A 12,532-nucleotide genomic window follows, 5' to 3' on the forward strand; every position below is an offset into this window, starting at 1 on the left:
TATTGTTTTATAGACGCAATGTTTTCGGGGTCGGCCTCTAAACAAACAGTTAATCTCTTAGTTTTGGGGGTAATATTAGAAGGTCGGGTTCAGCCGAAATCTCTTTTTCTTCTAATGTCGAGTTACCCAAAGCGGCCGGGAATTTGTATTTTTCCTCCGAATCTCGGTATGACTTTTTTTTTTTACAGCCGAGGGCTCTGGGTTCCAATTTCTCCTGCGCAGACGCGTCGCCGTCAGACACCATCCCAGCTTCTGGTGAGTGATATTATTCTTCGTATATCCGTTATCTGCACGCCGGGAGCAGATTGTGCGGCTCGGTCCAGGCAGAGATATGACTTACCGGAGTGGAGTTAGAAGCCAGAGAGCCCTGCCTGCCATTATCACTCCCTACATCGCCTGCGGTATCCACAGAACCCTGTATATTCTATATCTCTACATCTTATTAATATATATATATTGAGTATATAAAGCACTATGGTAACACACAGGTTCTCACACTCGTCTCCTGCGTCTCTGTTTGGCTCGATTAACCTCTTGTGGAACCCAAATCCCAAAACCGTATAAATAAAATCTAAATAAATAATAAATTCCATTATTCTGCTTTTAAATTCCTCGGCTTCCTAAGCAGCTCCCAATAGGTCACAAAGTCCCATGAAAAAGGTTATCTTGTCCTCCTTGGACGCTGTCAATGGATTTTCTGCAACGGTTTCTCTCGTTCTTCCATCTGTGATTCGCTCCGAAACATTTCGAAGCTCTGATGAAGACCGCTGCGGGTCGAAACGTTGGCGAGGTCTGAACAATAGGTCTTGGAGGTTTCTATGCGTCTGTTCTTTATGTTCTTGAGGTCTGAGCTTCGCGTGGCGATGGTTTCTGCTCGAGTAACGAGGTGGACCAGAAAGTCATCGTTTTTATTCAAATCTCCTATAAATATCTTCACGTTTAGTCCACAGATTGAAGCCGGCAGACATCAAGGTCATCGCTGCCCTGGGGGACTCGATAACTGTAAGTATCACCAGTAGAAACCTACGGCAAGATAATATCCCGACGGGATCTGCCCGTAATAATAAAGGGTTAAATCCGACATCCCCTAATCCTATTTAACGTGTTTACCGGGGGATCGGACCGTTTTTAGATAGATTTTGCCAATTTCCCCACCGGTCACGTTATAGATGGAAGCTGGGAACGGATCCGTGAAGCCTCCTTGTCCGGTCGCGTCATTCTCCAAATTTCATAACCAATTGTTTTTTGACTCTCAGGCCGGTAACGGCGCCGGGGCTCTTGCCATCGACCTTCTGGATGTGGTGACGGAGTACCGCGGCATCTCCTGGAGGTCAGCGGACATAAACGTCCTTTAATTCATATAATGAAAGGGACAGAATTACAGCCCCCCCCCAAAAAGCAAACAGAAGACCCCATAATCCATACCAAAGTAAATCAGAGGTTTTGTAGATGAGGATGGAACAGAACGGGTGAGGAAAACAGACAAAGCCTCTCCATCCTAAAGTACATTACAGCGGAGGCAACTTCACCGAACGAATTGAAGACCGAGGTGTCCTGATTAAGTTTAGAGAACCTCTCAACCCGCTGATGCTTTCTCTCCTCCCCATGGTGCCCCCTTTCTTCCCCTGATGACTCTCTCTCCCCCCTGTGATGCCCCCTTTCCTCCCCTGATGCCCCCCTTTCTTCCCCCTGATGCCCCTCTCTCCTCCCCATGATTCCCCTCTTTCCTTACCCGTGCCACTCTTTCCTCCCCTGTTACTCCTCTTCCCTACCATGTATCCATTTCCTCAGCTGATCTCCCCCCCCTGATGCCCCTCTCTCCCCCCTGATGCCCCTCATTTCTAGGAGGTCAGAATGTTTGCTGGGTATGAGGGGATCGCAGGGTTCTACAGCCCTAAAAGCCCCGATAATGTGTATAGAAACAGCAGGGACCGGCTTTATAAACTGAACGGGGGAAATAAACCCCATTATTCTTCTTCTAAATGCCCCAATTCAATGACCGTTTATTAATAACCTTCTCCCGTTATCTCCTTGGGCCAATAGGAGGGGAAATCACGCACCTTTGTGTATTTTAGGAAGAACTAAACATAACATTTAATCAAATTTTGTCCTGTTTTATATGAGAAAATAATTTGATTCAATTTCTTTCCCCCCCGTTAGCATCGGCGGCGATGAAGATCTTTCCAACGTTACGACTCTAACCAGTATGCATTTAAATGTTTAATACATTCTGACGATTAGATTTTCGATCACGTGGAGCAGCGTTTATAATCCTAAAAAAACTAAAAATGATCATGATTACATTAAGAAATATTTATGTATTATGGGAGGCCGCGGGAGCAGCCGTCTGAACTTCCTGTTCTCTCTTCTGCTTTAAAATTGCTGATCGTTGCTGATTGGCTCAGGCAGCCTTTGGTAAGGCCCAGAAATGGATTAGAAAATGCTGGCTCTGCCACAGGCTGCCACCGGTCTCAGGTTCCCTAAATCAGTCCCAGAATACTAATTAATTTACCATCTCTGCCCCTCTGTAATGCCCCGGGGCTAACAATCCATATATTTATATAAATCATAATACTTTGACTTCCAAAGAACTAACAAAATATTTCTGCTGCCGTCGCTGATGATTTACCCTCCCCCAGGGCAAATTATGTGCATCGCCCTCTAGATTGTAAGCTTGCGAGCAGGACGCTCCTTGTCTAATGTATCATCCTATTATTATTTATTATTTATAGCGCCATCATATTCCGCAGCGCTGTATTAGACGCACAGTTCTAGTTTTGTCAGACCCTTTGAATCTAGGGACTGCAAGAAGCACTGCGGGAATTGTTGGTGCTATAGTAATAAAATATATTATTTATTTATTAATATATAATAATAATAATCAGTCTAATTATAATCAGTATAATCACAATAATAATAATAATACTCAGTATAATAATAATAATCAGTATAATAATAATCAGTATAATAATACTGAGTATAATAATAATCAGTATAATAATACTGAGTATAATAATAATCAGTATAATAATAATCAGTATAATAATAATACTGAGTATAATAATAATAATAATAATAATAATAATCAGAATAATAATAATACTCAGTATAATAATTTTAATATTAATAATTAGCATAATAATTGTCGAGGGTATCCCCTGAAATCTTTTAGCGCACCACAACTTACGCAATGACGTCCTATAAACATTGTCATATAAATATTCTTTGCCGCATTTAATGTGACGATAGAGGTTTTTTTATAACATGATGTTTTGGGGTTTTTTTAGATATTTTACGACACTTTAACCCCAACCTAGAGGGTTATTCGACGGGCAATGGACCTCATTTACTTCCAAGATCCAAGCTAAACCGAGCGGTTCCGGGAGCAAAAGCAGAGTACGTAGAAAAAAACACTCGCAGTTCCAGGAGGTTTTTAATATTTTTCTGGATTTTGCAAACCCGATAGAGTTAGGTTACAAGCAGCGATGACATCATCAGAAACTCAGATTAAGCCTAAAGAACCCCTCAGATTCCTGTGACAGTCATTGTCTATAATATATCCTGCGCTGAGCACGCTTGCGATGATCTGTATTGTGTTTCTTAGATTTATTATATTGTTTTAGCAAATTATGGCTTCTTTATTGGGGCCCATATTTATATAATAAATATATGGGAGGTTTTTCTTTGGGACTCCTTAAAAACACAGAGCCCACTCTGCATAATAAAATGTTAAACTCCTCTGTGTTCGTGATGCGGATTACGGTACATCTCCTGTCGGAAAATACCCAATACCTGCGCCCCCTAACAAAGCATGCATTGGGCCATAATATATGTTTGATGGATTTTGGGGTGCAAGGCTTTACCCATCTCAAGCTAATGGGGTGCAGACCTTTGGCTCCCCCTCCATTTTTGGACAGCATTCTCTGATAGGAAAAATATCCTCTGACGGCAGATCAGATCCATTCGGCCCATCTAGTCTGCCCCTTTTGCCACTTCAGGTGGGAGGCTGTTCCACTTATCTACAACCCTTTCGGTAAAGTTCAGACTCTAAAAAATATTGGATTTCTTAATATTTTGCTGGTAATTTATTCCTAAATAGGATAGTATTATTATTATTATTATTATTTATTATTATTACTATTATTATTGTTAATATTATTATTATTATCATCATTTATTACTATTATTATTATTATTATCATGTATTACTATTAATATTATTGTTTATTATAAATTTTTTTATTATTACCTTTATTATTGTTATTGTTTTTATTAATATTTGGATTATTATTATTGTTTTTATTAATATTTGGATTATTATTATTATTATAATTGTTGTTGTTTTTATTAATATTATTGTTATTGTTTTTATTATTGTTGTTGTTGTTTTATGAAGCGCCATCATGTTGACCGCTGTCTCTTTTCCTCTGATTTCGCAGCGACATGCTGGAGCAGGCAAAGTCTTTGGTCGACAGAATGAATTCCTCGGTGAGCTTATCGGCTCGTCTGGAGTCAGTAGATGTTTATTTTGTATCATTTAGCAAAATATATTGGCGCCACATAAAAAAATAATTCTGATTCATAGTTTAAAAAAGTATATGTCGCCATAGCAACCAATAAAAGCAACCAATCAGCAGGAATATCCCATCAGTCGATAATGCTTGAAACTTTGTATCGGACATCTGGTTATCGCCTGACATCGCTCCATCCTCACCCAATCTGCCTCTGTGCCGGGCTGGATCTGGCTGTTTGTTTTCAATTTAGCACGGCTGGGCAAATCCAGCTGTCTGCAGGCAGCCGGCGGCCTTAAAGTGCCAGCGCCACCCTGTCATCGTCCGTCCCCGGGGCCCGATGTTTCAGTTTTACATGAAAAGCGCCAAGGGACCTATTGGCTGAAGCACTGATATAAGGAGTGTCCTCCAACAGTTATGAAATCATCACACCCATAACGCTCAGCCGACCTCTTTTGGGTGGTTGAGCAGAAAAGAGAGAAAACCTTGTACAACGAGTGCTAGAAAGCAGTGACTAGTCATAGAGTCAGCATAAGACAGATCAGGTCACAGAGGTCCACGAGGAGCCAAGCTCCCAAGGTCATTCATGTCAATGTCTTACTCGGGTAACGCAGGGTTAAGCGAATATTCTTGTAACCCGGCGAGAAGACTCTTTCGCTGATTATCATTCTTTATTGCTGTAGTTTATTTGCATATGGGGCCACGTGTTGATGTCACAAAGTGGGTGGGGCCGGAAACTGTATGAAAAAAAATGATTAGATTAATATTTTAGAAAATTTCAAGAGCCCTACATTTACGCCACGAGCAGAACATTTTGGGTTCGGACCTTTTTGATGCCCATTACATTTTTTTTAAAACCGGCCAAACCTTCTGTTTTTTTGTTTCCTTGAGATCTTTTTTAGAATTTTGGAGAATTAACGGTTAAAAGACGGTTTTTCCTGCTTAATTTTGTAAAACTGTTTTTTTTTCCAGAATGTAAACGTTAATTTGGCCGAGGACTGGAAGCTTCTGACGATATTTATCGGCGGAAATGATTTATGCGGCATTTGCAAAAACCCGGTAAGTCGGTTTCCCCTTAATACAACCCCATATTCCACCTGCGTTCTGCGCATGAAAATCAGGCAACAGAGTAACACGGTAACAGAGTAACGCGGTAACAGAGTAACAGAGTAACGCGGTAACAGAGTAACGCGGTAACAGAGTAACAGAGTAACGCGGTAACAGAGTAACAGAGTAACGCGGTAACAGAGTAACGCGGTAACAGAGTAACAGAGTAACGCGGTAACAGAGTAACAGAGTAACGCGGTAACAGAGTAACGCGGTAACAGAGTAACAGAGTAACGCGGTAACAGAGTAACACACTAACACAGTAACAGAGTAACGCGGTAACAGAGTAATTTAGGTTGAAAAAAGCCCTTAAATTGGTCAAGTTCCCCCGCCTACCGATTCTTCCTGATTTTGATCCGAAAGAAGACAAAAAAAACCCCAATTAAGCTATTTTTTTTTCTTCTGATTTTGCCACCTAGAGGGAAAAATTCCTTCTTGACCTCAAAAGGCGATCAGATTCCTCCTCGGTTTGAGAAGCTGTAAAATATGACTGTTTATTCTGTCATTTATACCCCTGTATGTTCTGCTTTTACCCCTTTTGGAGGCATCCGGTGTATCTGATAGAAGCTCCTCTCTCGGCAGTGGAATCCGTAACTTTTCTGCCCTCACTGTAACGAATCCCTGCCTTAGTTGTGGATGAAATCTCCGCTCTTCCCGTCTCACAGGACGACCTCTCGTTCTTTGTACGTTTCTGTTAATGATCGGGTCGCTGGAGAACTCTTTATATCGACCCCGCAAAAATTCATACAGCATTATAATATCCCCTCTAAGATGCCGTTTTTCTAGCGTATATAGAGGCACCTGTTTTTAGTCTCTCTTCATAACTTATAACGAGGCAGAAGATATCCTCCCCCCCGTGAATAAATACCGTATATTATACATATCAGTATCTTATTGGCCTTTACAGCTGCTGACTGGCATTGTGCTCATTGTTACTAAATATCTATAGCAAACTAGCAAATGTTGGGAAAATTCAATGTTTTTGCAGCAAACTGGGTCAATAACACTGGAGTTCAGTACGTCAGACTCTGCATTTATCGTAGTGAATATATATATATATATATATAGTTTGCATATCACATTCTGGATGAGATAACGGCTCTGAATTATATCGCGCCACTAGCCTGATACACTCTGCCTTTGAAAACTATTTTAATCAGATTGGATAAATTACTTTACGAGCGACGCTCTTATCGACATTCGCAGTTTTTAGAAAGATATGTGATGGGATATGAAGAATAACAGGCTGAGCCAAGGTTATACATCAGCCCCATCCGACCCCCATCTAGTCCGTCTAGTTTCTCCTGCTGTAGCTTCAGGAGCCGTATGTCTACCCCATGCATGTTTAAATCCCCTCACTGTATAACCCTCTACCACTTCTGCCAAGAGGCTGTTCTACTTATCTACTACCTTCTCAGGATAGTAAAAAAAACATACTTGCAACCAATGTGGGGTCATTGTAAATCTCATTAAAAATGTATTTAAAAATAGTTGTATCAAATTACAAATGAAATGAAAAAAATCACATGAGAAAAAAATCACACCAACATAATATATAAAAAAATAAATCGAATTTTAGATTTTTTTTTTTAAATCTTATTAAAATTCACCAAATTTTGCATCACAAACATTATACTTTACACTCCTTTTTCTTTCAGATTTATCACTCTCCAGAGAAGTTTGTAGAACGCCTGGAGGAAACTCTGGATTATCTACAAAAAGAGGTAAAATGCATTATTTTAGATTTTCTTTTTTTATTGAATATAGAGATTCTCGTGTCAACAAATAAATGTACATTTTCTATTCGCAAGAACCGCAACAGCAGCAGAAGCCAAATACTGCTAGCATTTAAAATTTACTGAATTCAGTACGAATCGGACGAAAAACGAAGCAAACCGCTCAGAATTTTCATCCAAAATTTGCGGGCTTACGTTCACGCACTCATTCTCTCACACTCACATTCACGGTCTCACGCTCTGTAAACCAGTTCCGCTTCTGCATCTTCTTCTTCTGTCCCCCCCCTTCTCTCCTCTCTTTTCTCTTCTATCTTCAATCTGCTATCTTCAAGAACTTCTGCCCAAATGACGGCGCTTGCGGTGATGTCCTCTCTCCCGATTGGAGGATCAGTTAGAGAACATCATGCCGCCACATTGCCCTCAGTTTGAATGAGCTTAAAACGAACCGAAAATTTTGCCAAGATCAGTGCATGCGCTCCTGTTTTATGGGTGTTAAAAATTTTATTTTTGTCTTTTTTTCCCCTTGAAAATATTTCCTGCTCCGTTTACCTGAAACTCCCTACAACCAAGAGCCGGGACACAAACCCGTTTATCAGAACCGTCCTGGAAAATTAGGGAACTATGCCATAAAAGAGCTAAATGCGGCAAAAACAATAATAAAAGTTTCATTAAACTTCGTCTTTACTAAAATACATTTTATTTAATAAAAATGTAAAATGTATATAATATTATTATTATTGTACAAATCATATATGTATATAAATTATAAATAAAGTAACACATTATTAAATATAAATATATAATTTTGTTGTAATTCTCATTGGTTTTATTTAAGTGAAACATAGGCAACTAATCAAAATATTTAAAAAAAATATACTATTAAAAAATTTATTCTGATGAAAAATTGAAACGACCAATAAAACAAATATAAACAACAGAATTCTGAACACAATGATATTACAATAAAATTCCTAAAATAGTGATTTTGGGATCTGCATAAAAGTTTAGCTATAGATTATATTTCAATATAACTCATTTAGATTTATTTTGTTCAAATATATTATTATTCGTTATTATTTAAAAAAAAAAAATCCTTTTCCTCCACTAAAGTTATATATTTTTAGTAGTATGACCCATTCATTTTGTGCTCTGATCCACGGTTTATGCAAAAAAAACCCCCAAAACATTCTTTCATTTCATCCACATTCTACGCCTTTTTTACCAAAAATGTATCTATTTACCAAAAATAATAATAATATGAATCTGTTTGACAGGTGCCGAGGATGTTTGTGAATCTAGTGACAATCCTGGACATTCTACCTCTCCGAGAACTTTACTACGATACGAGAACTAACTGCCCGGAGATCGTAATGAGGTGACATATTATTACTATATTTACTTTTCGCTTCCAAAAATTGTTCAGCAGATCGGCCCATATCCGGCCCCCAGTCTAGTCGCCCGTTTCTCCTGTTGTAAAGACTCAAACCTTAATCAGTCGTTGGTCTCGTCTTAGATTCAGGAGCCGTATGTCTATCCCATGCACGTTTAATCCCCTCACTGTATTACCCTCTACCACCTCTGCTGGGAGGCTGTTCCACTTATCTACCGCTCTCTCAGTAAAACAAATCAGGAACTTAATTGTTTAAGATCTTGAGGAATGTCAGCAAAATGAAGGCAAATTGTTCCGTGAACACAAAAGACTTTCCTTCTGCTCGGACCGGAACGATCATCGGCTTTTAGACGGTTTTAAAACGATACTCTAAACACCGACTAAGATAATTACGTAAAGTGGGAAAAGATCGGAAAGTAACCGAACAAAATGGAAACATTGTCTTTAAATGCTTACCGAACCTACATCATATTATCTGCTTTATTGATAATAATAATAAAGTCGTCGGGTGAAAGAACCCCCTTATCGTGTTTGAGAAACATTGTATCAGTAAATAAATAAATGAAGGATCAAAGGCTGCTACGAGAATAGAAATGATTTAACAGCAACGGGCTTCTTCGATAAGATCAGATCTCAGGGTTAAGAAGATGTATTTATTGCCTCTTATCAATAAGCTGAGCGATTATTCTGAGAGTCTCTATCATCACGAAGCTGATGGAGAAGATACCGGGGAGCAGAATCATTGACTACGGCGCTGCGATGAGTAAAGGTTAACAAAGAGGAACACCCAAGGAGAAGAAAGTGGCGCAACGCACCCCGTGATGAGGAAATTGGCGCCTTTATGCATAGTTAAGGCTGAGAGTTGTGTCGTCTTAACAACAAAAATAAGATGAAAAAATATTTATTTACATTTAATTTCAGCATTTTTCTATTTTTATTTTTTTTAATCCCAATAAGCATTATTAAAGCAGCCAAAATCAGGGGGTTAAGCAAAAGCAGGTGTAACGGCATAAACCCAGCAGCTCCGTTTAAAGGAACCCTGAAAGGTCTCGCGTAACAGGATTTCTTTCTTCTCCCCGCAGCGCCCTGTGCGGGTGCGTCGTGGATCACGCCGCAGACTCCCCCGAGATCCAAACTCTTAAGTCGTATAACAAGCAGTATCAGGTAAGAGCGCGTTCGCCGTACAGAAGCCCATCATCGGGTGACCGGACCGGGCGACGTAACTCTCTCTCCGCACCGATGGGGGGGGGGTTCATTACTTTGGGTATAAATTCTGAATAAATGGACCGACAGCCACATAGACTTTACGTCTCAAAAATAATTAAAAGAAGCTATTTTTACAATGGACCCTTCTTGTAGAGCCTGACCTGTATTTGGAGTTGGGAAGCTACAGATAACATTCTGGAAGGCCCACAATATATATATTAATACGGTTGTTGCTGTCATGGAGGTTTTACCATTAATGTCATCAGCTGGGATAGTATGTTGTATGAATCTTGGCTGTTGGTTCATGTTTGGACCTCCAGTTGATGACCACGAATGTTGAAGCTTGGCTACCAACAAACCAGCCACTAAACCAACCACCCCATAATCATCGACGGCTGACCGCCCATAGAATATATATCGTGAAGGAGCTTCGCTTCCATTTATGTAAAGTGTGAAGGTCTCTTTTACAATAATTGTGAACCGACTAAGTCCCTTTCTGATCCCCATTAGGAGAAAACCCGGCAGCTGGTGGAGAGCGGCAAATATGACACAAAAGACGACTTCACGGTTGTCATTCAGCCGCTGTTGGAACAGCTTGAGATACCACTGAATGCGGTAAATATTAACATCGATAAGTAACTTCGTGAAATAGCTGCAAGAAAGCTTTGATTCTACTGAAACTGTGTTAGAAACTCCGTCTGCGTTGATTATTTAGGAAGGCGTCCCTGATAGATCCTACATGGCGCCCGACTGCTTCCATTTCGGAGAGAAGGCTCATGCCCAGGCTGCCCGTGGACTTTGGAAAAACATGGTAAGTGTGGAAAAGGTACGCGTTCGCTGGGCCATGCGGTCATCTGAAGGAGAATCGGTCATTAAAATGTATCTAGGATCTCAAGTGAGCACCGTGGGGGATGTTTAGGTCAATATAGAACGTCGGCAAGGATCTCGGGGGAATGTTGACATCAGCTCAGATTCCAAGAGATTGTCTGTTTGTTGGGAAAAAGTTATTGAACCCAACGGGTCTCTCCAGACATTCACTCTTTGTCTCCGACTTCGTCAACTGAGCTTCTAAACAGAACTGAGTTTTAGCTGCCAAGTTGTAGAATTTATCCATCGTCCTTCCTGCTTATTAGTCGATTGAAGAAACGTCAACCTCCTGTAACATCTCCATCCCTCGCAGAAAGTCCTGCAGGTGTCGGAATTCCGTCCGCTGTTACATTTCTTTACCCTGAGACAATGAAACGCTCCGCTGACTATATAAAGGCTACATCTATATAACTGTCAGGACCAGGGCGAGCAGGTCGTGTAGGAGTCCATGTGCAGGGGATACGGGGAACTCTGTCTGTACCCCTTTATGCATGGTGACACTGATATAGTTACAGACAGAGTAGCAGGACTGGATAGGACGAGAGACAGGAGCTGAGGCAGGTACAGGCTCGGGAGCTGAGGCAGAGAGACGGGAGCTGAGGCAGGTACCGGCTCGGGTGCAGGTACAGGTACAGGCTCGGGTGCGGGCCCACTGGCAGGTAAGCCCACAGGCACAGGTACAGGCTCGGGTGCGGGCCCACTGGCAGGTAAGCCCACAGGCAGGTTCAGGCACAGGCTCGGGTGCAGGCCCACTGGCAGGGCGGACGGGAACGGAGTACCACCAGGCCAGGCACGTGTACAGGTTCATGCACGGGTACGGACTTACGCTCGGGTACTGGATCATGCACAAGTACCGGCTCAGGCACGGGTACAGGAACAGGCTCAGGCACGGGTTCAGGCACAGGCACGGGTTCGGGCACAGGCACGGGTTCGGGCACGGGTTCAGGCACGGGCACGGGTTCAGGCACAGGTAGCGGCTCAGAGCAAAGGCAGTCCTACAACTTCAATGCCAAGGCCCTGACTGATGGGCAGGGCAGGTCTTATAAAGGCAGGCTTCACTCAGTTCATGAGGCGCAGCTGTACCTGATAATCAGGTTCAGCTCACTCTAGAGGGAGGAGGGTGGCCACTAGTGGTAACTGAAGTATTAGCCTGAAGTATAATTCAGCCATGGTTCAGGCAGCAGAGAATGGATCCTGACAATAACTTTGTACAGACCCAGATCCTCCTTTATGGTCTATAATAAACACCTCTGCTTGGTTTTTTCCTACAGCTCGAGCCCCTCGGTCAGAAAACCACCGGTCAGGACCTTGATGCCGACATTCCTATCAGCTGCCCACCGCCGGTATGTACCGGCAACAGAAAAAGAGAAGTGTTAGACAGACAGCGTTTTTTTCACTTAAATCTACAGACCTGCCAAGGTCTCGCTGATCCCGATAAGTCCGGCTAACGCTCTCTGTTTAATTTGTGATTCCCTAGAATGACCCGTTCCTGAAGACGGCAAAGAACAGCAATTACACCTACCCAACGATTACCCCCGATCCCGTGAGTAAAGCATCTAGGTGAATGAATGGCGGATACGGGGTGTATGAATGAGCTCGTGACGTCTGCCCTTTGTGTTTGTAGGTCCACGGAAGCCAGTTGCACTGCACCGACAAGGCTCCATCGGCTCAGATACCCACCTCAGGTGAGGCTAAGGCGCAGTTACCCCAAACAC

General features: G+C 41.7%; 1 protein-coding gene across 1 annotated transcript in view; it reads left to right on the top strand.

The window, feature by feature from the left end:
• LOC149281688 (phospholipase B1, membrane-associated-like) overlaps positions 1–12,532 on the top strand; it is a 45,556-nt gene that overhangs the window by 12,459 nt on the left and 20,565 nt on the right. The window contains exons 15-27 of the mRNA XM_089499111.1: positions 189–255; positions 944–1,002; positions 1,257–1,330; positions 4,440–4,488; positions 5,484–5,570; positions 7,277–7,342; positions 8,629–8,729; positions 9,827–9,908; positions 10,461–10,565; positions 10,666–10,761; positions 12,089–12,160; positions 12,295–12,360; positions 12,442–12,502. Of these exons, the coding sequence (XP_089355237.1) occupies positions 189–255; positions 944–1,002; positions 1,257–1,330; positions 4,440–4,488; positions 5,484–5,570; positions 7,277–7,342; positions 8,629–8,729; positions 9,827–9,908; positions 10,461–10,565; positions 10,666–10,761; positions 12,089–12,160; positions 12,295–12,360; positions 12,442–12,502 (985 nt within the window). The remainder of the gene's footprint in view (positions 1–188; positions 256–943; positions 1,003–1,256; positions 1,331–4,439; positions 4,489–5,483; positions 5,571–7,276; positions 7,343–8,628; positions 8,730–9,826; positions 9,909–10,460; positions 10,566–10,665; positions 10,762–12,088; positions 12,161–12,294; positions 12,361–12,441; positions 12,503–12,532) is intronic.

This window comes from Sceloporus occidentalis, unplaced genomic scaffold (assembly GCF_023333645.1).
Source record: "Sceloporus occidentalis isolate IW3139 unplaced genomic scaffold, rSceOcc1.0.p SCAF_129, whole genome shotgun sequence".
Taxonomy (NCBI): Eukaryota; Metazoa; Chordata; class Lepidosauria; order Squamata; family Phrynosomatidae; genus Sceloporus; species Sceloporus occidentalis.